The following is a 27649-nucleotide window of genomic DNA, read 5'->3' as shown; positions in this document are numbered from 1 at the left end:
TTTCGTTCCTTCCTATTAATTCTCTTCAGTGTGCCCAACTGTGCCCTGGGCTCTGAGAATTCAGTGGTGACATAAGTTTTCTGTTTCCCTAGAGTAACTGTTCTGGTGGGGAGGAGAGATGAAGTAGACAAAGAATGCGTGAAGAAGATACTCAGATGCTGGTAGAGACTATGAAGGGAATAAACAAGGTCCCATGAAGGAGAGTGACTGGGTGGGCTGGGCAGGAAGGACACTGATGAGGAAGTCATGTTCGAGTGTATGGATGCAATTTAAAGCCATGGACTGAATGAGATAACTTAGAGAGAGCAAGGAGGGTGATGTGAAATGGAAAACTTAGAAATTCTGTCTTAACAAATGTTCTTGTGAAGGAAACAGAAAAGGATGGTGGAAATTGGAAGGAGATATGGACCTAAAAAGCAGTTATTATATCTATCGATATTTATCTATCTAATCTATTATCTGTCTATCATCATCATCCACCTATCTATCAAATCTACCTACCTAACCTATTGTTTTCTTCTTTTACTTGTGGTAGGAGATACTGGAGCAGTAGAATTGCTAATAGAGATGATCCAATAGAGAAAAAAGGCTGATGTGGGATATTGAGAGTATAAGTGCAGAAAAAATGTCCTCAGGGGCATGAGGGGCAGGGTCAGTGTGAGGCTGGAGTGGCTGTCCTGAAGAAGGGGAGTGGCCATCTCGAGTGATGCCAGCTCAGGAGGGAGACGGAGGGAAGGTGGAGCTTGGTAGTTTTTGGTGGAAAGGTCAGCTGGTTCTGTCTGTTGGCTTCTATATTCTTGGCGACCGGGAAGGCAGGGGAGTCAGCAGGAGAGAAAGAGAAATGTATAGATGTGTATAGAGAAGATAAAAGGAAGGCATAGAATAGTCACTTTTGAAAGTGGAAGAACCAAGTTACTGAAGAAAGAGGAGGATTATTTGGAAATGTCAAGGTCCTGTATTGGATTTGTGGTCAAAAATTTTAGAGTGTCACAAAATCAGTATGATATGGCATTTTCCCCCCAGCTTCACTGTACTTTTGTTACCTAAAGACTGAATAACAGAAATTTCCTCAGCAGTAATTAAAGCTTTTATGTTACAATGTGATTTATCATTATTGGCAGCAGCATCAAACGTAGATAAATGGCAGTATATACACATGCCATAATAATACCTATCCAGCCCCTGACCATGCTTAGTACACATGTATTGATAGTAGTTTTTTTCTGCTTAGCCCCAGGCTCCTAAAATAATCCTACTGCCCCACTGGGATCTGAATACCATAAGCTTGTAACCAGTATTATCATAGATTATTGAAGCCTCAGGGGACCTAGAAATCATGAAGTTTGGTTGTTCTTCTAATTGAGTATCATAATCACCTAGGAGAGTTTAAAAACAAGCACTCAAAAGATCACTGCAGACCTATATGAACATCACTAGGGTGGAGTTAGAGATTAAGGATCCCCAAAATGATCAGTATTCTTTCCATATTGCCAGGTGAATCTCTCATTAGACAGTGGAGAAATATTGATTTGTTAATTTCATAATTTCCTATATCACCATGTCAGGCCATAACGTGATGCTCTAATGAGAAACTAGTTAGATAAACAAAAACAAAAGTGAAAACATCAACACAATTATTATGAAAAGTCTCACCTGAAATAGATGAGAAGTTAATATAATTGAAAATGTTTAGAATCAAAGGGACAGACCATAGTTCCAATATTCCATACTACTACTCTTACATTCTTAGGTTTCTAGAGATAGAAATTGTGCCTAAATTCTTGGACCCTGATATGGTATGTATGGTGGGCAACTGGAATCTTGATTGCCAGTGTACAGTGAGCCTCTGAATTTTCTCCCATTCTTATGAAATGTGTGTGGTACTTTTCAGTATACTTCTGCTCTGACCTATGACGCCGTTCAAGTGATGACCGAAGCTTTTCGAAACCTACGGAAGCAGAGAATTGAAATCTCCCGAAGGGGGAATGCAGGAGACTGTCTGGCAAACCCAGCTGTGCCCTGGGGACAAGGGGTAGAAATAGAAAGGGCCCTCAAACAGGTCAGTCACTGAAAATGATTGTAATGTGACTTAACGTTGGCCACTATTTTTTCCTGCTGAATTAGTCATTTTTGTTTTATCCCTCCTGTTTTATAAAGAGGGAATATTATTTCCTAACTACACAAAGGTAGGTTGAAGAGCAGAAACCTAATAAGTGTCGTTTTCTTGACTTGCATCCCGGGAGAGTCATCTGGCCAACCACTCTGTATCTGGTGGAAGTGAATTTATAATTGTGCTCCTTTCCCATTTCCTCATTAGGTGCAGGTTGAAGGTCTCTCAGGAAATATCAAGTTTGACCAGAATGGAAAAAGAATAAATTATACAATTAACATCATGGAGCTCAAAACGAATGGGCCACGGAAGGTAAATCATTAGTGAATTGAAGACATTCTCTCTGTGTGAGGAGGTGAGTTAGTGAACCCATCACCTCATCTTCCAGAATCCTGGAGACATATTCACATAGCTGGATTCAACAACTTCCAGAAACACATATTTTAAAATATGTTTGCTAAATAAACTCTATTTATTTCTGGTAAGTAACACTGAAATGTAATTTTAAGATATAATAAATAAAACTATAATACTTTTTTTTTTAGACAGAGGTAGAAAAAGAGTTTAATGAGAAGAAAAAGAACTGTTGCTGAAAGATTATGTTTCGGGAGACCAAACATAGCTGGTGCAATTGTGAATGTAACTGTTCAAGTCAACATTTTTTTTTCCTTCTGTTATGGCTGAAATGCCATTGTTTGGATTTTATTTATGTTTCTATATGATCACTCCCACACAAATTACCCTTGGAGACTATGAAAAGTGAACATGAAGAGACAAGCCATTTCTAAGAATTGTTTTTGTTTGTTTATTTTTATAGTCTCTTTCTATTGCTATTAGATTCACATGCATAAAAGGTACATCTCTGTTTAGAACAAGCCTAGTTAGTGTAGGTGTAATTTCAGATTCAAACATGGGTTTTAAAATAACTCAATGCTTTGCCAGTAGGAAGGTCATATGTCCAGGTGCCCGCCTTCTGTACCCTTTTGCAGATCGGGTACTGGAGCGAAGTTGACAAAATGGTTGTTACTCTCACCGAACTCCCTTCTGGAAATGATACTTCTGGGCTTGAGAATAAGACTGTGGTCGTCACTACAATTTTGGTAATTCGCTACATATGCCTCTGTTTTACATTATTTTTCTTAAGAAAAATATCTGTCAACTAGAATCGCTGCTTATATTTAGGAGAATAACTGATACGGTGATGCTTTTGAATGTTTTAGTCATTCGCTGCATGCTTATTCTGTCAGAAGGACTCACAAACAAGAGCTACAGCACTCAGAATACGTCTTATCCTCTTCAGGACTGAACTTCAGCTTCACAGATAATTGGTAACCTGGTGCTCACACGGGTGAACACCTAGGGCAAGCCTGGAAGAGCCTTCCTTGTATTCCTCCCATGTTTTATCTTTCCACTCCCACACGATTCTGGGTCCATTCTGTCCTTACATTTGTTACATGGTTTAATAGTGTTGTCAACTTCTCTATATTCGTGTGGAAAGGTGAACTCCTGAAAGACAAGGGTGATCTCCCTTCTTTTTAACTCCGAGTCTCAACACAGTAGTTGGCACATAGCTAGTGCTAAGTGAATGTATATTGGCTGGATGAGACAAAATTGAACTGGATCTTGAATGTCGAGGCTTTGGATAGATGGATGGCAGATGTAGATTATGACAAGAAGCTGTTGGGGAAATGAAATGGAGGAAATACGTGATTTTGTAGCAAAACAGTCTGATTTTGTTTTACTAAGTTGTGATGTAGTGAATTTGTGAGATTCATTATGGTAACAATATTGAGAAGAAAACATAGGTTAATAAGGGATTTGGATAAGAATACTGGTTAGCACTTGGAAAAGCCCTAATAAATGTAAGCTAGACCTTTGAGGATTTTTGCCTGAATCATGCCACTGAGAGGAGGTGTCTCACTGAACCCCAAATATCCTCAGTGCCACTTTCCAGAGGAGAAAATTTGGGGGCTGGTGTTGAGTCATGTTTTCATGCTTCATTTTTATGGTGTTCACAGTGGGGGGGGGGTGCTACTCCCTAGCTATCCATGTAGCATAATTCTAGGATATTCTATCTCAAAGAGGAAGTGAGCTTCAAGTCTGAGAGGGTAGATTCCATACATCACTATGGCAACGACTCTTTGAGTCTGGGCATCACTGGTCATGGACCTGATTTCCACTAGAACCTTATCCTCGAACTCGTAGTGACACAGGGTTTTGGGTGAATGCTGGTTCTTTGGAGTCAGGGTAGCCCTAACTTAGAATAAGAGAGTGGTGGATCCAGAGTTGACTAAAACAGATGTTAAACCACATTATTCCTCTCTAAATACTAGGATTACAAATACTACAAGGGGACATACTAACAGTTTGTGCTTTTGAGTCTCTTGTTTACTTTGGTATGGCCAGGTGCCAGCCATGTGCATGAAATATAATGAAAAATAGATGAGGACCTTTGATCAGAAGCATCATGCTTAATTTTTTCCCAGTCGTATTTTCCACTATCTGTATTCTACAACATCTCTGGCTTAAAGGTAATAATTAAACCAGAAGATTTTAGTGGCTGAGAGTAGATCAGTAACACAGTTGTTTTGATCAACTAGAGCACTTTCTTTCCATATAGGAATCTCCATATGTTATGATGAAGAAAAATCATGAAATGCTTGAAGGCAATGAGCGCTACGAGGGCTACTGTGTTGACTTGGCTGCAGAAATAGCCAAGCATTGTGGGTTCAAGTACAAGTTGACCATTGTTGGGGATGGCAAGTATGGGGCCAGGGATGCAGACACGAAAATTTGGAATGGGATGGTTGGAGAACTTGTATATGGGGTAAGTACTGCGCTTCTCAAAGATAAAGTCATTACATTTGAACTCTTGTTGAGAGAATGCTTGCCTTCCATGAAAAGTACCAATGTCTGAGATTGTGGGTTTCCCACATTACTCTAGGAATGCTGTCTTATTTCCTTGTGCACATTTGAAGATGAAGGATGAAGTCAGAAGCAAATATGCAGATGGAGACAGGCATTTCACCTGTCTTGAAGCCTATGGGCCATATGCATTGTTCAGAGATTGCCAAGGCATAGAGGCAGATGTAGTTATCATAATCAAGCCAGAAGGGTGTACTCTGTATTTATAAGCAGGAGTGATATTTGGGGAACAAATTGCTTTTCTTCTGTTAAGTATTTACTGGGATTCCACCAGGGAAATAATTATTCCCATTTTCCTGATTTCCTTTCCTTCCGTTTGATCAAATAATGTAACCACAATTCCTCTCTGACCATGACTCCTGGTTCTATTACTTTCCTTTGTTTCCCTTACAGAAAGCTGATATTGCAATTGCTCCATTAACCATCACCCTTGTGAGAGAGGAGGTGATCGATTTCTCAAAGCCCTTTATGAGCCTCGGGATATCAATCATGATCAAGAAGCCTCAGAAGTCCAAACCAGGAGTGTTTTCATTTCTTGATCCTTTAGCCTATGAGATCTGGATGTGCATTGTTTTTGCCTACATAGGGGTCAGTGTAGTTTTATTCCTGGTCAGCAGATTTAGCCCCTACGAGTGGCACACTGAGGAGTTTGAAGATGGAAGAGAAACACAAAGTAGTGAATCAACTAATGAATTTGGGATTTTTAATAGTCTCTGGTTTTCCTTGGGTGCCTTTATGCAGCAAGGATGCGATATTTCGCCAAGGTTGGTTACTCACCTGCTTCAACTTTGTGCATTTTAAGTCTCGAGTGGACATTCATGGTGTTTATGAATTCACTGTAAAGAAGTTAGCAGCTGTCGACTACCTGTCCAAGCAGTGTAAGACTCGTAAGGACAGACTCTTACCATCGGCGTAAGCCTGTGAAATATTTGAGCAATGTTCTTTGAATGTTGATCCTATATTTCCCTGGTGAGATTATACACACCATGGAGAGGCTATAAAATGCATAAGGTTCCTATGATTCCATGCCTTCTTGGAGGGGTACCGTGTTTTTGCTGCATATTCTCATTTTACAGTCATCTGTGTGTTGATCCACAGACCTGTATATGGGAAAATGGGCAACATTACTTACTAACTACAAAAGCGACAAAACTTCATTTGCACACATCTCATCTCTCTCTCTTTTTTCTTTCCCACTATTATTAGCTCATGGAAATGACATGAGAGAGATATTTATAAAATTTGTGTTTTTTTAAAAGGCTAGGTTGTTGGGTTAAAAAGAATGTATGATAATATATTTTCCAAGTATCTAGAAATATATAGGTGGGTAATAATAATGGCTGATTGTTACAAACGCTTGTGCCATATTGAATCGTAATACACACACAGGATGGAATAAATTCCTACATCCCTATTCTCATTATGATATTTTAATTCCTGCCCTAGAATGCCTAAATATAATGAATATATCACAAAACACACATTGCCTTTATTCATGTCACATACATGATTAAGAATGATAGCCATGTCTGGTTCTTCAGAGGAGTAAATCATACTTTTCCTAATGTGATTGCTTTCACATTTAAAGCCTATATGATTATCGATCTACCAGCACATTTTAATTTGGGCTCAATTACCCTCCTTTGATTCTATGGGTATCTTAATAACTAACAGAGGCAGTAGCTTCTTAAATACTATTTCATTATTGTTTGTTTTTGAGCACTTTGGGGATAAGAAGTGATTAATTTCAAACAACTATATGTGGAGCTCAAAATTTTGTATCTTCCGTGATCTATTTTGTATACTCCACCCATCAAGATAAAGGGAATATATCATGTATGCAGAAATTATCAATGACTTACTTCTCAGATAGCAGGGCACATTCTTATGAATTTTATGGATCTGAACAATCTTAATTCCATCAAGTTCCCTGTGGCTTCTCTATGGAACTGCACTAAATTAGAACTATATCAATGGTACTTGCATTGTATATAGAGAGATATATAATTTTAATGTATAGCATATAATAATTATTATTACATACTATATATATATATAATAATGTCCTCTGACAAAACATATAAGATTCAGAGTTTCATCTCTATAGTTGATCTGATTGAACTTAAAGACATAAAAAGAAGTTTCTAATGATGAAGGAGGAAAATACTAACCAGATTGGAATCTCAGAGAACATTGTGGCTCATAAATAACAATGAAGTGATTCATCTTTGGTAAGAAGGCTCCTGAAGTATGATGTAACCATAGTCCTGAGATATCAGACAGTTATCCTAAGGTTCCACAAACTATGCTCTGCCTTTTGAATAAGCAGGAGAAGCATGTGAAGGTTCATTAGGACACAGGACATATTGACCTGGGTTCCCATTGATGGACCCAGGTTTGTTTGCCCCGCTCCTCATGCATCAGGGCTCTAAAGGTAATTGTTTTGGCATCCAGTGCTTGTCTGGGATCAGAAAACATATTGACACATAGGAGCTGGGGCATAAGGGACATTTAATCTGTGTTTTTCCAGAGTCCACCATGACATAGTGACATTCTAATTTTCAACAAGTCTGCTTCCTAAAATATTATCTTTTTTCTTCACTTATGATTTCATTCATGAGTCATGACTCACTAAACTTTCACATGTAATCATTTTTAATTCCTGGTAAGATATATCAATTTTAGATAGCATATTTTTCCTTGTTTTAATTTTTTTGGCCACAGAATATATATGAATAGATATATATGTATATATATAAGCAAAATCCACTTTATTAAAATTTTCAAGCATATGTATCTTTCACTTTATGGTATATGTGCATTTACCAATTGAACTTACTACCTAATATTGGCAAATTCAAAGACTTTTTTTAAATGAACCAAACTATCATTTTTTAGAATGCAATGATGGTAACTCTAGATTAGGAAAGAATAGATCAGCTTAGTACCTAAAAAAACTTAATAATAATGTATGAAATCCACAGATCACTTTAGAGATGCTCTTTATATATTTTAAATGATATTTATCAACTTTTTCCAAGTAAAATATGATATGGAACTCTAGCATTTATATGAGTAGAACACATTTAAATTTTAATATAGAATGGTTTATTGAAGTGAATTGCTCATTGCCTGAAATTAAGTTTAGAATATGTTAACTATAGCTTTGTGACGACTAGAACCACAGAATTATGAGAGCAAACTGTTGTAAAGTTGACTTTTATTCTCCGGTTTTCTTCTCCTCCCCCCCCAATATCCTTAAAGGATTCAATGATTTAAAAACTGCATTCTTAAAATAATTATTTAATAGAGATTAAAAAGAAATGGCAGAATATGTGCATTTATTTGCTCCGTTAGTGCAGATACTGAGAGATGAAAGTTTTATTTTTAATTAGAGAAACATTTTTGGGGCTTCCCTGGTGGCACAGTGGTTGAGAGTCCGCCTGCCGATGCAGGGGACACGGGTTCGTGTCCCGGTCCGGGAGGATCCCACATGCCACGGAGCGGCTGGGCCCGTGAGCCATGGCCGCTGAGCCTGCACGTCCGGAGCCTGTGCCCCGCAACGGGAGAGGCCACAGTGGTGAGAGGCCCGCGTACCACAAAAAAAAAAAAAAGAAAAACATTTTTGTCTGTCACCATGAAACATAATATTGAATTTGCTCCTCTGAATAAAATTTCTCAGGAACTCATTCAGAATCATAATTGATCCTTTGAAAACACTTACAAGTAAATAATAAATTGCTCAAGAATTTTCTGTTTTGAATGATGCACAAGTTGAATAAATTTTGGGGGTTATCTCACACACTCTAAATAAACAGGCATATTTAATTAAATTTACAACTAGAACAGAATGACTTATAAAAATGATTCTCAAATATATTACAAATAAACCTGAAATGTTATCAAAAGCAATTACCATGCAATCAGTTTTGTTTTAAGGACTGTGAGTAGTCAGATACTGAATCTACCCTCTTCAGTATAGGGTACATGTCATATAATTATACCGTCCATTGTGATGGAATAAATAGTGAACATTTTGAGAGTGGCTGTGTCTACATAGGGTTTTTCCAAAATCAAAATGTATTTAATATCCTTTTCAGAATATAAGTGAGACTTGTTTAACTTTTTTCCATTCTATCGTATTTGTTTCATTCTTTGCAACTCTTAGAGACTGGTAAAGGCTCTTCATTATATTATTATTTTTTCATTGCTTGCATGCTCTCTCTCTTTTTCTCTTTTATTTTAGCTGCAGATGTTTTTGTCTAAAAAATCTTTACTTTTAGCTTCACCCCTTTTCTTGACTGCTTGAGTAGTTTATTCTACAAATACGACCTAATAATTTGATGTAGTATCTATGTTTCATCAAAAATATTTCTTGTTATTAATTGTCAGGAGGTTTAGTTTAGGTCATAAATTTGCACATTTTCATGATTTAAATTTTTAGAAGTGTTACCTCTTCACTGTAGAAGGTTTAATTTTTAGGCATAACAGAGTTATTAACAAAAAAGAAAAAGTTATTATATTGGTGTGTTAATACTACTCAAATACCATTATATGTAGAACCCCACCAAATCTTACCAAATAATACCCTATATATCTCTTTCTGTATCTACATGTCTACATTTATCTACCTAGGGTTTATCTACCAGTAAATTACTGGGAATCAATTAAGCTTTTAAAAAGTATTTTAAGTAAGAATTTATGGTCACAGAAATATTGTTATTATATTTCAGACTAGGAATTTATATCTTGACAAACTTTTAAATGTCTAATTTGTTCTCCTTGAGTTTTCTTTTTTTTCTTAAGCAGGAGGCACAAAGGAGCAGGGTCATAGCTGTCCATGCCCTGAAGCATCAGATTTTTATTCATTAAGAATAATATTTTGTGTCATACTTTGTCTGTAGTATCACTATTTTCCATTTTTATCTTGTACTGTATCTAAAACCTACGTTTCTGCACACACAAAAACAATACCTAATGAAATTTTGGACCTTTTTTGAGGGTTTTGGAACTTCATTGGCTGGATTAAAAGGAGGGTTTCTTCGGTGTTTAAAGCCACATCTGTGGTACATACTCTTTTATTTTTGATATTTGATTTTGTTTGTCAAAATTGTTCTGAGTTTTGCTGTTGATCTTAGATTCTATTGTTCGTTTACTTATGTCCTGAGTGGATAAAGCAGTATGAGCACTGGATAGATTATTTGCACATTTCTTGAAATTGATTGTTAGGATATTTCATACCCTAAACTATTTGGCCATGATAACTATGAAAGAATCTCAGGAATCTGAAGTTCTGCCTCTGGCTGCCTCATCAAGTCTAGCAAATCTGTACTCCTTGCCCTGAAGGTTTAATAATTTCAAGTATCATCAACTAGCAGATATATTGAAAAGTATAAAGTTAAATATTCCCCTATAAATCGATATTTGCATAATACTGCTAACTTGTTTTCTTACGAGGTCATTCATTTCGCTTTACAAATCCATTTCGTACTTGTTATCAGATCCCTGTCTGGGCGCATTGTTGGAGGAGTTTGGTGGTTCTTTACCCTGATCATAATCTCTTCCTACACGGCTAACTTAGCTGCCTTCCTGACCGTAGAGAGGATGGTGTCTCCCATTGAAAGTGCGGAGGATCTTTCTAAGCAAACAGAAATTGCTTATGGAACATTAGACTCTGGCTCCACTAAGGAATTTTTCAGGGTAAGAGATTCTGCTTCGTAACTTCTGATTTTGTTCTTGCAATTAAACTTTGTGCCCCCTTGCCCCTCCTCCCATGGTCTACACAAAGGTACTGTGTGCGAGTAACTTCCATCCCTGTCTCTAATTCTATTTCTGTTTTTTTTTAATTTTTATTTTATATTGGACTATAGCTGATGTACAATGTTGTGTTGCTTTCCGTTGTACAGCAAAGCGATTCAGTTATACATATACATATAATCTATTCTTTTTCAAATTCTTTTCCCATTTAGCTTATTACAGAATATTGAGTAGAGTTCCCTGTGCTATACAGTAGGTCTTTGTTGGTTGTCTATTTTATATATAGTAGAGAGTAGAGTGTATGTTAATCCCAACCTCCTAATTTATCCCCCCCCCCCCGCCCTTTCCCCTTTGGTAACCATAAGTTTGTTTTCTATGTCTGTTTTTAACCTTGACTCTACCTGGCTCCCTCCCCTACCCCTATACTTAGCACTATCTCTATCCTTTTGTTTGATTCCTGACTCCTTCGGAGAAAAACACTTTGTTGCAAAGAAATCTAGTTTTTTTTAAAAATTGGTTGTCTTTTTGGAAAAAAATTGAAGCAAAGTATAGTTAAATTTAAGTGATTATTTTTAAAAGAAAATGATGTTGTATTTCATTTTATGTTAAAGCATGACTTCCATCTATCTTACATAATTTACAGTTGAAAACTCACTTTCCAATCTGTTATGTTAATTCTAAGTCAGGAAACAGATTGTGTTCATATCTGGAAATTCCAAACTTTCTGTTAAACCCTCCAAGCAAAGGCTAACAAAGGCCTTCAACTTCTCGACTTTTAAAATGGGAATCATAATTAGACTGTGTCTATTAAATGTATTTTAGTTTTTAAAAGATCTGTGGCCTTATGATGGTCTCTGTTTATGGGCACCAGTCCAGAGGCTGATGTTGGTATAAGTTTCTTTCATTATACTATTATCTCTCTATAAGAACTCATTCTATTAAAATGCTTAAATATAGCAGGTAAACTTTGGTATTGACGTTAAGCCAAATACGTGGCATATGATGATCTCTGATAATCCATCTTTGAGTGTACCTAAGTTTGAGTGAGATCCAGGCCAGTTTACTTCTGAGTTAGGAGTAGGACTTTCAACTTCCAGCTGAAGTAGTAGACTGTAATTTGAAGACTGTCTCCTTCTGCATTGCCACTGGTCTCTTTTCCAAATAACATCAGTTGTGCTCCAGATATCACGGGAGAAAAAGTGGTGTTCTCAGACAGTTGACAACAGAAAATAACTTGGCTCTATGTGGGGTGGGCAGGACCTCGACTCTTGCACTACGTACTGTGACGTAAGCTGAGAGTGTGGTCCATCTGTCAGTGGGTACTTTGACTTTGATGCTCATATGAATGTTGTAATGCATATTTGTTACTAATGACAATTTACTGCTACTCCTGAAAATAGTTGCAATACTCTTAATATAACACAGTGCTCTAGCCTGATCATAACAATGGACCTATTAAAATAAATTAGAATATTGCATGATTCTCAATTAGAAGTGTATTTTGAAACATTTTTAAATTGTGTCCCGATAGGGCTTGCTTTTATTTTACTGGTATATTTTATTGGTATTCCACACTCTTGAGGTAAATGAGACCTATGAACGAGGCAGAGACTTGTCAGATCATGGTTTACTTAGTGCTCCTTATATTGACAAAAATAACCTTAATTGTTTCCAGACACTGTCTGTTGAGAGTTACTCTCATCAGCTTGTTTGGACAACAAGAGGACCAACTGTTCTCAGCAACTGCACGTTCAGGATCTCAGAGCTTTTCAGTGTACCTAAACTCGATCATAGAAACACGTGCCTTAATAAGCGAGATGCCAAGATTTCATGATTAGAATATGCAAATTCCCCAGGAGACAGGGTGAGAAGGCTGTGTGACTCTGGGCAGAGGATGCTGCTACTCTTGTGTTTCAGCTCAGTAACCCCATGGAGACCATAGTCCCCACGTGCAGCACACACACACACACACACGCACGTGCATGCACGTGTGCACACACACGCTGACATATCTGTGGGGTGCCATTCGCCTATATAGGATTGTAGTGATTTCCTTCCCTAGAATAATAGAGAAGTGATGTGAATATTTAGGCAACCTGATAACTTTAATGAGTATAGTTTCCCAAAGCAGTTTCTTATGCATCATCTCTGAATCTCACAGTATTTCTGTCTGATAGTTGGGGCGATCGCTTTTGTTTGCATGTTGTACATTATTAAATTTAAGCTCAGATAAATGTGAGGATTTGACCAAATTCTAGCAGATAAATGTGTGCTGAGGACTTCTACTCCTAAAGAGTGCTTTCCGTGCACTGTTTTTCCTTCCTTCCTCTGGATTCACTTCGCTGCTCTCCTGCTCTGTTTCGGTCACCTTCGTGTTTGCATATGTCACGTTAGAGAATTATAATGGTGGAAATCCAGACAGGGCCTCACAGTTCCTCTCAATATACCTTCAAAAGGAATTGTTGATGCATGACCTTGGCTAGGTCTCGGTGCTATAGCATAGCAGTCAGCTTCTCCTTATCTAGAGAAGGAAGGTGTGGGCTCAAAAGTACTTAAAAGCCACACTGTTCATTCTGTTTGTACCAGTGAAGGGAGGCTATTGGAACAGCACACATTGCCAAAGTGAATAGGAGCCTGCCTGTTAATGCCACCATTAAAACATGGCATGGCTGTGATTTGGCAAAATATGTACAAAAGGTATGTTTCTTTAAAAGTTGGATTAAATGAAAAGGTGCTGCTAAATTGAGTAATTTTGAATAGTTTTTCTAACTGTATTAATGTTGGATAATTGGGTACCATGGTGACAATAGTGAAGGCAATCTTAATTTTGCTTCTGACTCTCAAAGGTGTTTTCAGGGATACTCTGGCTTGCGGCAGTAGCCATCGCGTCTCATACCTTTCCCCACAGAGTTTATTGCTTTAGTATATGGAAGTTGAATAACAAATTCCCTTTTGTAAAAAAAAGAATTTCTCTTATAGAGTCTTATTCCAAACGTATTGGATGAGATGAAGCTTATTCATAGACATTATAAAGGCAAAATATAATTGACTTTCATTGACATTTTTTCCCCTTAAAACCTAGGTTATATTCTACAATCTGTCTATTGGCAGTAGTCTGGTTGAATTTCTAAGGTTATGGTGGAAAGAGGTGCAAAGGAAATGCTCCTTGTTTCTGTTCCTAAAATTAATATTCACCACACACTTGGGTCGTCCTCTCTCTCAACTGTCCTTTAAACTTAGGGGCGTTTGGGGCTCCTGGAAAGTGGGTGCAGGACAGGGTGAGTGATGGGAGATTGACCATCGTGGTGCCCGATCCTCCAGGAGTGGGGATGCAGAGGGAGTAGGCTGGCCCCAGACTGAGGACAGGTACTGTGCTTTTTGTTCTCTGGCTGTCTCTTATATTTAATACTTACTCTCATGCCCAAGACAGCTAATTACACGTGGAAGACACAACTTTTACCAGTTGCTAATACTTAATGTTCTAACAGTTATCTTATGTTTCCTAATATGGCTTTACTGATAGCTTTTTGTTTCTTATGCTGTTTATGAAGAGGGGTTTTATCATTTATATTATTATAAACTTTCTACTATCACAGTGTCTATCAAGTCAACTTTCTGATTTTATCACAGCAGGAACTTTGGATTTAGCCATTGGAGAAACTGATTTGAGAAGGTAGTCACTGTCTGAATTTTAAAGATGTATAACTAGCTAAAAGATGGAAACATAACTTGTTTAAGACCATTTAGAGATTAAAGGGCCAGTTTTAAAACAGAATTCGGAGTTCTGAGAGCCTAGTCTTTTGTCTCAGTATTAACTGATATTTCCTAAAGATACATATTTGAAGGGATGAAAGCATCTTATATAAAATTATAAGAAGAGGGCTTCCCTGGTGGTGCAGTGGTTGAGAGTACGCCTGCCGATGCAGGGGACACGGGTTCGTGCTCCGGCCTGGGAAGATCCCACCTGCCACGGAGTGGCTGGGCCCGTGAGCCATGGCCGCTGAGCCTGCGCGTCCGGATCCTGTGCTCCTCAACGGGAGAGGCCACAACGGTGGGAGGTCCGCATACCGCAAAAATAAATAAATAAAATTATAACAACAATATTTCATCTCATTTATAGGAATCTGTTTTGTCATTGTTAGGATGATAATTACTCAATTTAAATCTAAAGTTTTTTTAAATCAGATTTCAGGTACATAATTTAATAATTATGGGTTATATTAATATTGTTTTAGGGAAGTTAGCGTGTGTGCATTAGTTTTAGAATTCCAATTTAAGCTGTAAATTTTCTAACTTAAAAATCTATATGTTCTTTAAGTGATAATCAGTAAAACAAATATGAATGGAATATTTACTTTGTTGTGCTAGAGAGAGTAAATAGGGGACAATCTTGTAACCAACAAGAGGTGTGAGGAAATAGACCCTGCATCTTCCTCTTCCAGAGTTTTCTGCTCACGGAACCTGTGTACATCCTCGTATAGAGTGAAAGATAAAGTCTGACTCATTTTGGAGCTGCTGATCTTGCCTAATTATAGCGCTACTGTAACACACCTATAATTAAGAAAGAATTAGGCTATCAATTATACACCACTATTTTTAGACTTTCACATTTTGATAATTTCTTCTCTCAAAAAGAGGACAGATCTTGAATTAGATGAGCAGAAGATGATTTTATAAGAACTATGTGCATTATTTTCCTACAGAAACTTAGATGTGGGGAATAGAAAAGGGCTTTATAAATAAACCTATCATTGGCCTGTCAATCCATGAAACAAAAGTATTAACTTGCAAAAAGGAAGTACTTCGTGCCTATCCTAAATCCCCACACTGCAATCTGTTTATCTTACTCGGTGTGTCTCTGAGTAAGTGGTCTCCTTTAATTATGCTGGTGTTGGAAGGAAGAGATTCTAAAATATGGTCAAAATAAAGGTATTCCCCTTCTCATTAAATGAAGTTAATTATGCCGTTCTCAGAAGATTGATTTAGTCAGATAATAATACATAATAATCCATATTGTTGTTTTCCAGCATTGTAGACTTTTCACAGAGTTTCCAGAGAGTATAAATGATAGAAAAATACATAGTATTAATGCAGGTGTGCCTTACCTGACTGAAAAGACTGGTTTGAAATTTTCCTTTACCATATAATAACCACAAATACAAGAGAATTACAATAATTTATCCTTTTAAAGGCAGCAACCTTTTTTTTTCAATTCCTTCTCTAGCATAAGATACACTTATTTATGTTAATATATAAAATATTGATTGCAATATATTTGTAAATAAAAATGTTTTAGCCATTATAGCAGCTTCCGTATAGAGCTGCATTAAGTGCTATTTCATTATAGTTACATTTTCTTCCACTTATTTCTTGTGTTTAGCAATAATGCAAGCATGATTTCCTTACTGATATTTTATAGAACAGATTTCACTAATTTGTGGTGGTTCTCCATACTTATTTATTTCTGGTATAGCTAAAGATCTTTCTGCCATAGTTTCCTATATATCACCTATTTCTGTGTGGGTAGAAATATATATATATATATATATATATATATATATATATATATATATATATATATATACACCTAGCTTTGTATATATAAATGTACAAATACATACACATATTTCTTAGCTTTATATACATGAATACATATACATACATATATCTTTCAAATAGTATGCAGATGAAGTGGGTATAGTTGACTATATGTATGTCACTAATATCAAAATAGAGCCTTTACAGATCTTTCAGTCATGCTTAACTCTTTAAATAGTTTCTAAAACACTCAGTACTAAATCAATGCTGAATGTGAATAAATTAGTAACAAACAGCACTACTGGATATGTTCTAAGTCACTCTGGTGTGGTTAGTCATATTATTACAGATTTTTCTTCCTTAGTTTTTTGGGGAGCTTGATTAGTCATGAAAGTCTGCACAGCTGACAATTCTGCATGTCCAAGACTTCTCTAGATAATCCAGGACAGGTTCAAATCATTTGCTCCCTGCTTGGCAGTTTTCTTTCTCTGGCATTTTAAATGTTCTCACTATTCCACACAACATCTGAGGACAGTATTGAATTTTTTTTTTTTTTAGTGATCATATTTTTAATGCAGTATGACGTATAAAGTGCACAAATCTTAAGTGACAGCTCAGTGAATTTTTACATATATATGCACCCATATAACCATCACTTAGATCAAGATGAGGCTCCCAGTCCGTACTCGAACATAGCCACTCTTCTGACTTCTGTCACAGAAAGCACCGACCAGAAAGCACTAATATTTATGAAGTTCAATATACCAATCTTTTCTTTTATGGTTAAGGATTTTTGTGTCCTGTTTAATAAATCTTTGCCCCAATATTATGAAGATGTTCTTAACTTCTAATAAAAGCTTGTTTTACCATTCACATTAGGCATACAATCCATCTAGCACTGATATTTGATATGGTGTGAGACAGTAGCCAAAGTTCATTTATTTCTTTTTTAACAACTTTATTGGAGTTTAATTGCTTTACAGTGGTGTGTCACTTTCTGCTGTATAACAAAGTGGATCAGCTATACGTATACATATAAAGAAATAAAAGGCACCCAAATTGGAAAATAAGTAAAATTATCTCTGTTCACAGATGACTTGATCTTATATATAGAAAACTCAAAGAATTCCACAAAAAACTGTTAGAAATTTAGGAAATTTGCAGGATACAAAATCAATATACAAATACCAGTTGCATTTCTATACACTGACAATGAACAATCTGAAAAGAAAATTAGGAAAAAGTCCCATTTACAACAGCATCAAAAAGAATAAAATATAATACTTAAGAATAAACTTATTCAAGGAGGTAAAAGATATGTATGCTGAAAACTCCAAAAGATTGCTGAAAGAAATTAAAGAAGACACAATAAATGGAAAGGCATCCCTTATTCATGGATTAAAAGACTTAATATTGTAAAATGTCCATACTACACAAAGTGATCTAAAGATTCAGTGCAATCCCTATCAAAATCAAATCATTTTTTTTGCAGAAATAGAAAAAATTCCTAAAATTCCTATGGACATGCAAAGAATCAGAAATAGCTAAACCAATCTTGACAAATAAGAACACAGCTGGAAGCCTTACACTCCCTGACTTCAAAACATTTTAGAAAGGTATAGTAATCAAAAAATTATGGCACTGGCATAAAGACACATTTATAGGCCAGTGGAACAGAAGAGAGATCCCAGAAACAAACCCATGGATGTACATTTAAGTGAACTTTGACAAAGGCATCAAGACTCCACAGTGGGGAAATGATAGTGTTGAGATAACTGGATATCTATATGTAAAAGGACAAAATAGGACCCATGTATTATACCATACACAGAAACCAACTAAAAATGGATTAACTATCTAAAAGCAAGATCTGAAACAGTAGAGCTTCTATAAGAAAACAAAGGGGATAAGCTTCAGGACTTTGGTCCTGGCAAGGATTTCTTGGCTATGACACTAAGAGCACAGGCAAAAAAAGCAAAAGTAGACCAGTGGACTGCATTAAATTCAAAAGCTTTTGTGCAACAAAGGAAACAATCCACAGAGTGGAAAGGCAAACTATGGAGAGGAGGAACATATTTGGAAACCATATATCTGATAAAGGTAAACATGCAAAATATCTAACAACTCAATAGCAAAAACCTAATAACCTCATTAAAAAATTGGAAAAGGACTTCAATGGACATTTCTCCAAAGACTAGCAAATGGTCAGCAGGTTATATGAAAAGATGCTCAATACCACTAATCATCAGGCAAATGCAAATCAACACCACAATGAGATAGTGCCCACCAGTTAGGATGGCCATTAGAAAAAAGAAAAAAGGACTTACCTGGCAGCGCAGTGGTTCAGAATCTGCCTGCTAATGCAGGGGACACGGGTTCTAGCCCTGGTCTGGGAAGATCCCACATGCCGCGGAGCAACTAGGCCCGTGAGCCACAACTACTGAGCCTGTGCATCTGGAGCCTGTGCTCTGCAACAAGAGAGTCTACGGTAGTGAGAAGCCCGCGCACCGTGATGAAGAGTGGCCCCCGCTCGCCGCAACTAGAGAAAGCCCTCGCACAGAAACGAAGACCCAACACAGCAAAAATAAATAAATAAATAAATAAAGGAGTTCCTTTTAAAAAAAAAAAATCGCCAGCCCTTTTAGATTAGAATAGTGAGCCAACAGAACCCAAATTTGCCCGTAATTGTGTACATCTTTTAATTGCCTTTAAAAACCCACACTTAAAACGCTCTATTCTTGTTGTTGAGGTTAAGTAAGTTCAATCAACGTGTTTTAGGAGCAAATCCCACATTGAAGAAAAATTTATTTCTGATCCTTGGTAATCTCAGATGGCCTCAGCATTCTCTCTTTAACTGTAGGGCTTGGGTTATAAAGTACCTCTCAAACTCTGTTTGCAGTTGAAAGAGTATGACATTTGTGAAGAATTAACTCTTCAAGCCATTTTTGAGTGTGCCTTGTGAAGGCTGACTTACGACTTTTAACACCCAATTCCACTTTGTTGCGGTTTTCATTGTTACAGTTTTTAGCAAGATCTTTGGAACTAAATCTTGCCTCTTAAGTATTTTCATATACTGGTCCTAATTCTGACTTTAGTAATTGCTTTCATTTTCATAATACAGGTGAATCAAATACATGAAAATAACTATCATCTCTTCCTTAAATTTTCCCATACCCAGCCTAAGAATTCTGAAATATGTTTTCAAACCCTTCATTCTATATCTTTACCCTTTAAATGTAGGTTTCTCAGTATTATTTTTTTTTTTCGTTCCCACCATGTGGCTTGTGGTATCTTGGTTCCCAGACCAGGGATTGAACCTGCGCCCTCAGCAGTGAGAATGTTGAGTCCTAACCACTGGAAGCCAGGGAATTCCCAGTATTATTCTTAAAGTGTGGTGTCTAGACATGGTATGTGACTTTTTCTAACTAGAAAGGGTTTTAGCCAGACTCTGACAATTCAGATTTCAGACCAATTTCAACCTGAACACTTGTGTTCTTTGGCAACATAGCGTTTACATTTTCTTTTTCTAAAAGGAGGGGAAAAAACAAAGAATGCCTTTAGCTAGAGAATGACTCTCCAGTTACTACAGACACACTATTCTATACTACCGCCTTCCTGTCTGTTTCACTCACATTTCCTTCTTGGCCCTCAGCGTATTTGAAGTTACAGCTCTGTTACCTAGACTTGATTTCATTTAAAACCCTCAAGTCTATTAGCTTTTGTGGTAACTGTAGCATACTAATAGCTTGCCCTAAAAGTGTTGCTTACTGAAAACCTGGGTGATTTTAAGGTGAATTTTGTTTAACCTCATGTCTTTCATTCTGTGAGTATGCGATCGATTGAAACCACGTGCCAGATATTCTCTTCATCCTTGTTAAATTTTACCTTGGATTTTGGCTTATTTGCCCAAGCCCATAAAATTGAAATATTGATTCTGTTACCTATTATATAAATATCTGAAACTTTGAAGCATTTGTCATTTATGTATTCATCCAAATTGACTGAAACGCTGAACACAGTGGGGCTATGTATGGAATTAGTGCTATAACAAAAGTTTCCCTTCAGCACAGTATTTTCATGTTAATTAATAACCAATACTCTTTGGGTGTGACTGATATTTTAATTATAAACCCATCTAATTCTGATAACCATAGCTCTCCATTTAATCCACAAGGATAATATGAGCTATTTTCTCAAACATTGATGATACTCAAAATATCTGTTCATTGTAGACCTTAAATAGGTTAATTGAGTAACCGTATTAAAAATAAAAGACGTGACCATAGGGGACCACTTACTCTTCCTATTGCTTTATCAATTCACATTATATGCCTGTGTGCATATATGGGTAATAAATAAAATGCATTAGTAGAACACTTTAGTACTGACATTTACCATTTGTAAGGGAATGAAAATGTGTGGAAATACCAATTACATTTTAAAATTTAAAGACATCGTTTTCCAAGCAGAAAATAATCAGAAGGATATGATTCTATTAATAATATATGCATTAACCTGACTCTATTTTTCACATTTGAAAGTAATTTCAAAATGCCAACCAGAACACTGAGGCATAACTTAGCTTTGCTTTTGGTTGATTAAAATGCTGCCACAAATCCAATTTAGTTGAGCCTCAGTTTACTTTTTAATAAATTATACAGAAATATTTAACTGAATTTCTCTAAATTTTATAATATTGTCAAGTGATTTGTTTCTTCTTAATAAAACATTGCCTATCTGAATACTACTCTTCAGTATTTTTCTGATTTAGTGCATATACACATGTATTGAAGATTTAAGTATCCAGATTGTAGTCTTGGTTCTTCTGGGGCTGACAAACTATGCTAATTTAGACAAGTTATTTAATCTCTCTGAGTCTTTGCTTCTAAAATAAAGGGCTTGGAATACAGTAAGTGATTTTTAAGGTCCATTCCAGTGCTAATCCTTTGAAAATTTTAAGCTGTTAAAAATCCTTTTAGTTATATGCTTTCATAAATACTTGTTCAGTTTTTAAGAAACTGAGAAATCGCTGGAAATATAGTTTAATGTGAATCTTGTTAATATTATTAGAGAATTTGTTCTATTTAAAATGGCATATTACCCATATAGAAAAATCCTCATGATATCAAACAAATCAAACCACACTTCTGTAAAATATTTTATTAACTGCAATCATTTATAAATAGGTAATTATTGCATTTTAATAAGAAAGAGAAAAACATACTGTGAGACTTGATATAAAATGTTCATAATTACTTCGGACATCTGATTTTAATGATTCTAAAAATATTTCCCACTGACTTGACTCGTGACTTCAAGGAATTGACAATTTCTGAATATAAATTTTTCATTTTAAATCCAAGAAGTTATAGTGTTAAACATCAAATTTTACTAAAACTAAGCGAGCAAAGGAATGTCTAAGAAAATATTCATATTGACTTTATTCAAATGTTTCCTTTTTTTTTTACATGAAACACATGGTGTGGTTTTTGATTGTATTAAAAAATCAATATATGAGCAAAAACTCATGTTTTTCAGCTAAAGGATGAGTAAGAAGTGTTAAGTTGATAGAATTAAATTCTCTAAAAATATTTATTTGTATGACACAACTTGTTAATTTTCCCTTCTCCCTTAATTTGCAGGGACCATTTCTGTAACTGCAGTTTTTTTTTGTTTTTTTGGTTTTTTTTTTTTCCATCAGGGAAAATAATGCACTTCTTTTTAAATTTAAAAAAAAACCTAAAAAATAGTCTTACTTTGGGCTTCCCTGGTGGCACAGTGGTTGAGAGTCCGCCCGCTGATGCAGGGGACACAGGTTCGTGCCCCGGTCCGGGAAGATCCCACATGTTGCGGAGCGGCTGGGCCCATGAGCCATGGCCGCTGAGCCTGCGTGTCTGGAGCCTGTGCTCTGCAATGGGAGAGGCCACAACAGTGAGAGGCCCGCGTACCAGAAAACAAAACAAAACTATGAAATAAGAGCCAAGTTTCAAAGCACTTTTTTTTATTATACTGTTTTTATTTAAGTTTTACAGCATGTTCTCAGCTTATACCCTCAAAAATGAATTTACGTATTGGAATATAAATGCAATGTTTCCTTGATATGTATGCTGTGGGACTACCACCTACCAAAGTCTTGTGTTAGTGTTAGCAATTAAAGCCCCTGAAATGAGGACAACATGGATTTATGTCTTAAGTATTGTACTCTCTTCTAAGTAACCTAAATCAAATACTATTCAGGTATGTTGAGAAGATAAGTAATGTTCTACTTCAAAATTTTCATTCCAAGGAGTGTTTTCTTTGGGGGAATCGCATTAAAACAAAACCACTTCTAGTATTGGATAAAGGCGTAAAAGAAGATTTAGATCTTCTATTTGCCAGCGTAATTTATTCTTCAGATTTTTATCCTACCAGTCAGAAGAATAGTTGTGCCTTTGTCTGTAAAGTTAATGTCCCCATCATGGCCTTTGACAGCCTCTCTTTCTAATTATCAAAGGCTTTGCTCTAAAATTGATACCCTAATTATGTCTTTAGTCTTTCTGTCTCCACAGGCTACTTCTCCCTGACCTTCAATCTATGTTTAGATGTTCTGCAACGTTGTAAAGTCCTTCTTGGGACAGTACTTTCCTTTATCTTCATTTTATCTTTTTCCTTTCCTTTAGCTGATAAATTTATAAATTTTCTTCCTAAGACCCCTTTTTCCATTCCAGCCACTCTCTCCTTCATTCTTTCAAATCTGACCTCCCTTAGAACTTTGAAAATAACCTTCCTAAAAAGAATCACTTAATGCCATTCTTGCCATATTGAACTGTTTGTGTGTTTTTTCATGCTTTATATAAATGATGCCATGTTTAATACCATTGTGCAAATTCTTTTGGTACGTTTTCCTCCCGTAGTTTTTGTTTTTTTGTTTGCTTTGCTTTGTTTTGGTTTTTCTTTTGGAAAGTGAACTGTGTAAGAGTTAATAGACTAAGCAGTAAGGAATGTCTGCCAGGCAGCACCAGTATTTTCTTAACTCTTGAAAACATGTATGTGTTTCATAAGGATAATAACCATTTCCTTTAAAAAGTTGCTTTTTCCCAACAGGGAAAAGACTTATTTAGCTGGTAGAGAAATTAATGCCTATATTACTGTATATGAGGAAAAAATTAAATTAAATTACAATGACTGTTGTCTTCTTTCACAAGAAAAGAAGCCATCATTTTCTTAGATATAATTATATTGGGTGTGTTTACTTTATATAAAACTTTCCCCAACAGTACTAGACAATGGGTATATTTTCTCTCTAAGGAAATATTAAAATTATTTTCTATGAAATATTAGTCAAATTGATATCCCTATGACTAATATCATATCAAAATATGGGAAGGGAATTGAATAGCCGTGTTCAAAGAGCCTTGACTCCTTAAGAAACACAAGATAATCAGTGTTATCTTGACCAAGCTGTGATTTATCTCCTCTTAACAAAGTGTCACTTATCTCTTCATCAAAATGTGATGGCAGATGCCATGCTGAAGAAATTCACTTCATTTCATCATATTCCCTGAAAGAGTAGTTTCCTTGATTTAATATGTAAACTTAGAAAGTACAGTGTTCCTTGGCTTAGCTGTGGTGGAGTCTTAGATTTGTGGAGAGGTAGGAAAGGAAATTGTAATGATCCTGAGAAAGACTTAGAACTTTTATCTAGGGCCATCTTGGAACTTGCCATCTTGGAAACAGAGATTGGAAACCAGTGTCCCATCCCTTCATTTTCCTTCTTCATCACATCCTTGTCTTCTCTCAGGACAAGAACTCAGACTAGTATTACAAATGATAGAAAAGTATGTGGTTTACTTAAAAGGTCAGAATGCTTTGCTTGTGTTCCCTCTTCTACTGTGCTAAAACATGCTCAAATTTAGACACTGCTTATGAGGGTAGCGATCATCATTGCCTGGCTCTCATTTTTGAAGTCCGCACAAAGAGGCTGATTGAATCCATTTGATCAGTACGTGACTTGCATTTTTCAGACAGTTGCCCAAATTTTCTGGATGCTTTTGATGTAGAATAATGTCTGTAATTTGAATTGCTGAAATACAGAATATTAATAGTAAGTTCTATTTTTTGTGCATGGGATTATTATTAACCCGGGGGAAAAAATCCCTGTTTTTTTTATTTTAGTTTATTTGTAAATATATTCTAAGAAACAAGTGGTCAAGAGGCTGAAGACTGTAGTGCACTATCCAGTGTATCAGACCATTAACTTGCAGATTAGGTGAAATTAAACATTGTCACTTAAACTGTCTTGGCAATAAAATAATGATAAATTATCATTCAGGCTCTTGGATGGGAAGCCTAGGGGAGAATTTCACTTTGCCTTTGGATTGCTTTCCTGCAGGTTACTTTTTTGATTGCTGTGGCTTTGGAGAACAGGATTTCTAGGTATCACCTATTTAGTTGTTTAGTTCAGACTAACAACTTTTCTGATATTGTCAATAGAAATTAAACACAAATCGCTTGAACTGTCTCTCAGTACAAAATGTAGTCTGATTTTTCCTATTCTTTTTTTGAAGGCAGCTAGAAAGTTCAAATCAATAAATGCCTTGTCCTAATGGATGATAGTTTTCAACATAACAGAATTGTATTGTTTGTGAATTACTATAATTGCACATCTTTGGTCAAATCTGTTCAAACAAATATTGTTGAACAGATATGGTTATGAATACATTTCACTAACTTTGTTAAGAAAGTAAACAGTAAACTAACACCTGGGAGACAAATGAATTAACCCATTGTGAAAAAATGTATAACTTTCAAAAATTCTGACCTATGAAAAAATTCCTTTTAGTTTTATGCAAATCAGCAATGGGTATTTTCAGACCTTAGATAATTTGTAGATTTTATTAATCCACAAGTATATCATAAATCCCTGCTCAGTTAAAATGCCATGTTATAATACGTGTGAAGCCTGATTATTAACAGTGACTGATTTAACTTAATAGAAGCTTGTACTTTGTAGGTCTAGATTAACATGTCAGAACTTGCTTATCTTCCAAGTGAGACAAAAACCACTAAGACAGGGATCGAGTAAATTAATCAAAACACTATATAGCTGTGTGCATTTTTTTCCTAGATTGCTTGTTAAAAGCCTTTACTCTTTAGAAAGAATATTCTATTTATACATTGAGAAATATATTTAAACTAATGGGAAAGCATTTATCAATGAAATAGGACATTTTCCTTCACTTAGTGAATATTAGCTTTGACATGACTCACGTCATTTAAATGTCCTCTCAAAACTGTAGTCTTTAAAGAGAAGTTATCTTGAGTTTAATTTGTATTTTTCCTTTTACTTCATTGTTATTTTTTTGGATTTTCTCTGAAGAGCATCTATATTTATGAAACATTTTATGTAATATTTTAATGATCCAAAATTGATATTTCAAACTTGGAATAATTGACATATTTAATGGGTGATTTTATTTAAAACTTCATTTTGAAATCTATCAGCATATGATTTTGTTCCAAAACATTTTCATATTGTTACCAAACTCAGGTTTGGCTGCTCGCCACTCAAAAGCCAATAGTTAGAGAGGCAAGTGTTGGTAGTAAGAAAACTTCTTTAATCAGAAAAGCCAGCAACCTGGTGAGAAGGTTGACTCTTGTCCTGAAACCAACTCCAAAGATTTTGCTCAGTCGTGATAGGTTTTCAAGGGAAAAATACGGAAAGAATCTCAGTGAATTATCGAGGCAGGAGGTTGGGTTCTGCTTCATCCTTCATGGCGTGCAGGCTGGCTGACGTTCTTCCGACGTTATCTTGCCTGCGTGATCTGCCTGCAGGATTGCTTAGGGCAGCTGTTGGGGGTGGAAAGCTACTCATTTTTACCTGCTGAATTCTTCATTCTTCCTCCTTTTAAAATAGGAAAAGAATCAACACGTTGGGCAAGGCGGGGTGTACATTCAGGAGAACATAAGTCAGAAGTTAAGTTACATTGCTTAGTGATCTCATTCCTATAATTAGGGTTTTAAGGTTAGAGGGGGACAGAAATGGGTAAATAGGAAATGAGCAAAGAGCTGCTTTCAATTCCCCACTGTCAAACATCATTCAATTTCTATGGGATCAGGGGCGAAGGTCCATCTTCTGCAACTTCTTCATTCTGACATGGGGTGCTGTATTCTCGGAGTGGAAGACGTTGACATTGAATATATAGCATCTCTTTCTTGACAATTTTAGTTGCCCACTTACATAAGCAGGCAGAGCAAGCTACAATTATTTGATGCCCACAAAGACATAGATTATTATGAGCAATCGTGTTAATCCCATTCTCTTGAGGCCAGTTCTTGGAATTGTGCTGGCCGTAGACTCAGTACTGCTCAAGTTAGAGTAGCTTATGTCATGGCTGATGTCTGGCTTTTTCCCGCTGGTGGCAGTTACAGTATCTGTAAGACAACTCAGGAAGGTGCATCAGACACTGAGTCTGTGACTCTATTGTCCTGATCATTAACTGCTCGAGGCCACTCTTTGTGACTCAGGGAGGCCTGGGAGTCTTCAGCTTTTCTATGACCAGAGGCAGGAGACGTGCAGTGTCCTTTGTACTTGGCAGTGGGCTGGGGCGATGAGCTACAGGGTTCTGCTTTGTTCCAATATCACTTGTTTTTTGTAGGAATTCACATTACAAAATGATCTTGAAGTTTAATAATATTTCATGGTATATACTCAGAGACAAATATTGTATCATCTTCCAATTTGGTAGAGAACATGAAGGCAGAATATAGGAGAATAAAACAATATAAATATCTTCTCCAGTAGGCAAAGAGGCAGATAAATAAAAAATGGTCTTATTCTTTCTAACCAATTCCAGAATATTCACTTAGCCTACATTAATTATGAACACATATGTGCAAGATATTGTGCCATTCACTATGGTCACGAGGTTAACATTTCCCTAGTTGGTGTCCTGATGGAGCTTTCACCCTCATACATGTATTTTCATGACAGAGAGGAAGCCTGATTGACTAAGTAATGAAGTTTTAAATCTATAATCTCAAGAAGGGGCATTGTTTAGAAATAGGTAGGTTTAAGAGTGGTTTAGGTACATTATTAAAGGATCGACATATTATTAATGGGTAAGAAACTTTTATAAATTGGGTGTGAAAATACCTTTGGGGAAGGACATCTGGGTCTTTTCGTAGCCCAGACAAGAGGGCTGACATGGCCCATGAGCTGTCTCAGCACTGCAGCCCTATTCACTTGGGGACAATAAAACAATGCAGCCAATGTCTGAGCACCTCTCCCTGTTACATGTATTCTAAACTCCAGCGATGTAAGCCTCCTCCACACTTCAT

At 36.2% G+C, this 27649-nt stretch overlaps 1 protein-coding gene across 2 annotated transcripts in view; it reads left to right on the top strand.

Moving 5' to 3' along the window:
• The window catches only part of GRIA2 (glutamate ionotropic receptor AMPA type subunit 2), a gene marked incomplete at both ends in the record, with an annotated part of 147082 nt that overhangs the window by 114534 nt on the left and 4899 nt on the right, over positions 1-27649 (top strand). For both annotated transcript variants that reach the window (XM_079698102.1, XM_079698103.1), the window contains 6 exons: positions 1892-2059; positions 2318-2422; positions 3100-3210; positions 4731-4937; positions 5429-5799; positions 10537-10735. In XM_079698102.1, the coding sequence (XP_079554228.1) occupies positions 1892-2059; positions 2318-2422; positions 3100-3210; positions 4731-4937; positions 5429-5799; positions 10537-10735 (1161 nt within the window). The remainder of the gene's footprint in view (positions 1-1891; positions 2060-2317; positions 2423-3099; positions 3211-4730; positions 4938-5428; positions 5800-10536; positions 10736-27649) is intronic.

Source organism: Hyperoodon ampullatus, assembly GCF_949752795.1.
Source record: "Hyperoodon ampullatus genome assembly, chromosome: 1".
In the NCBI taxonomy this organism is placed as follows: Eukaryota; Metazoa; Chordata; class Mammalia; order Artiodactyla; family Ziphiidae; genus Hyperoodon; species Hyperoodon ampullatus.
The sequence above is the reverse complement of the archived record's forward strand: the minus strand, read 5'-3'. Positions and strand labels throughout refer to the sequence as shown.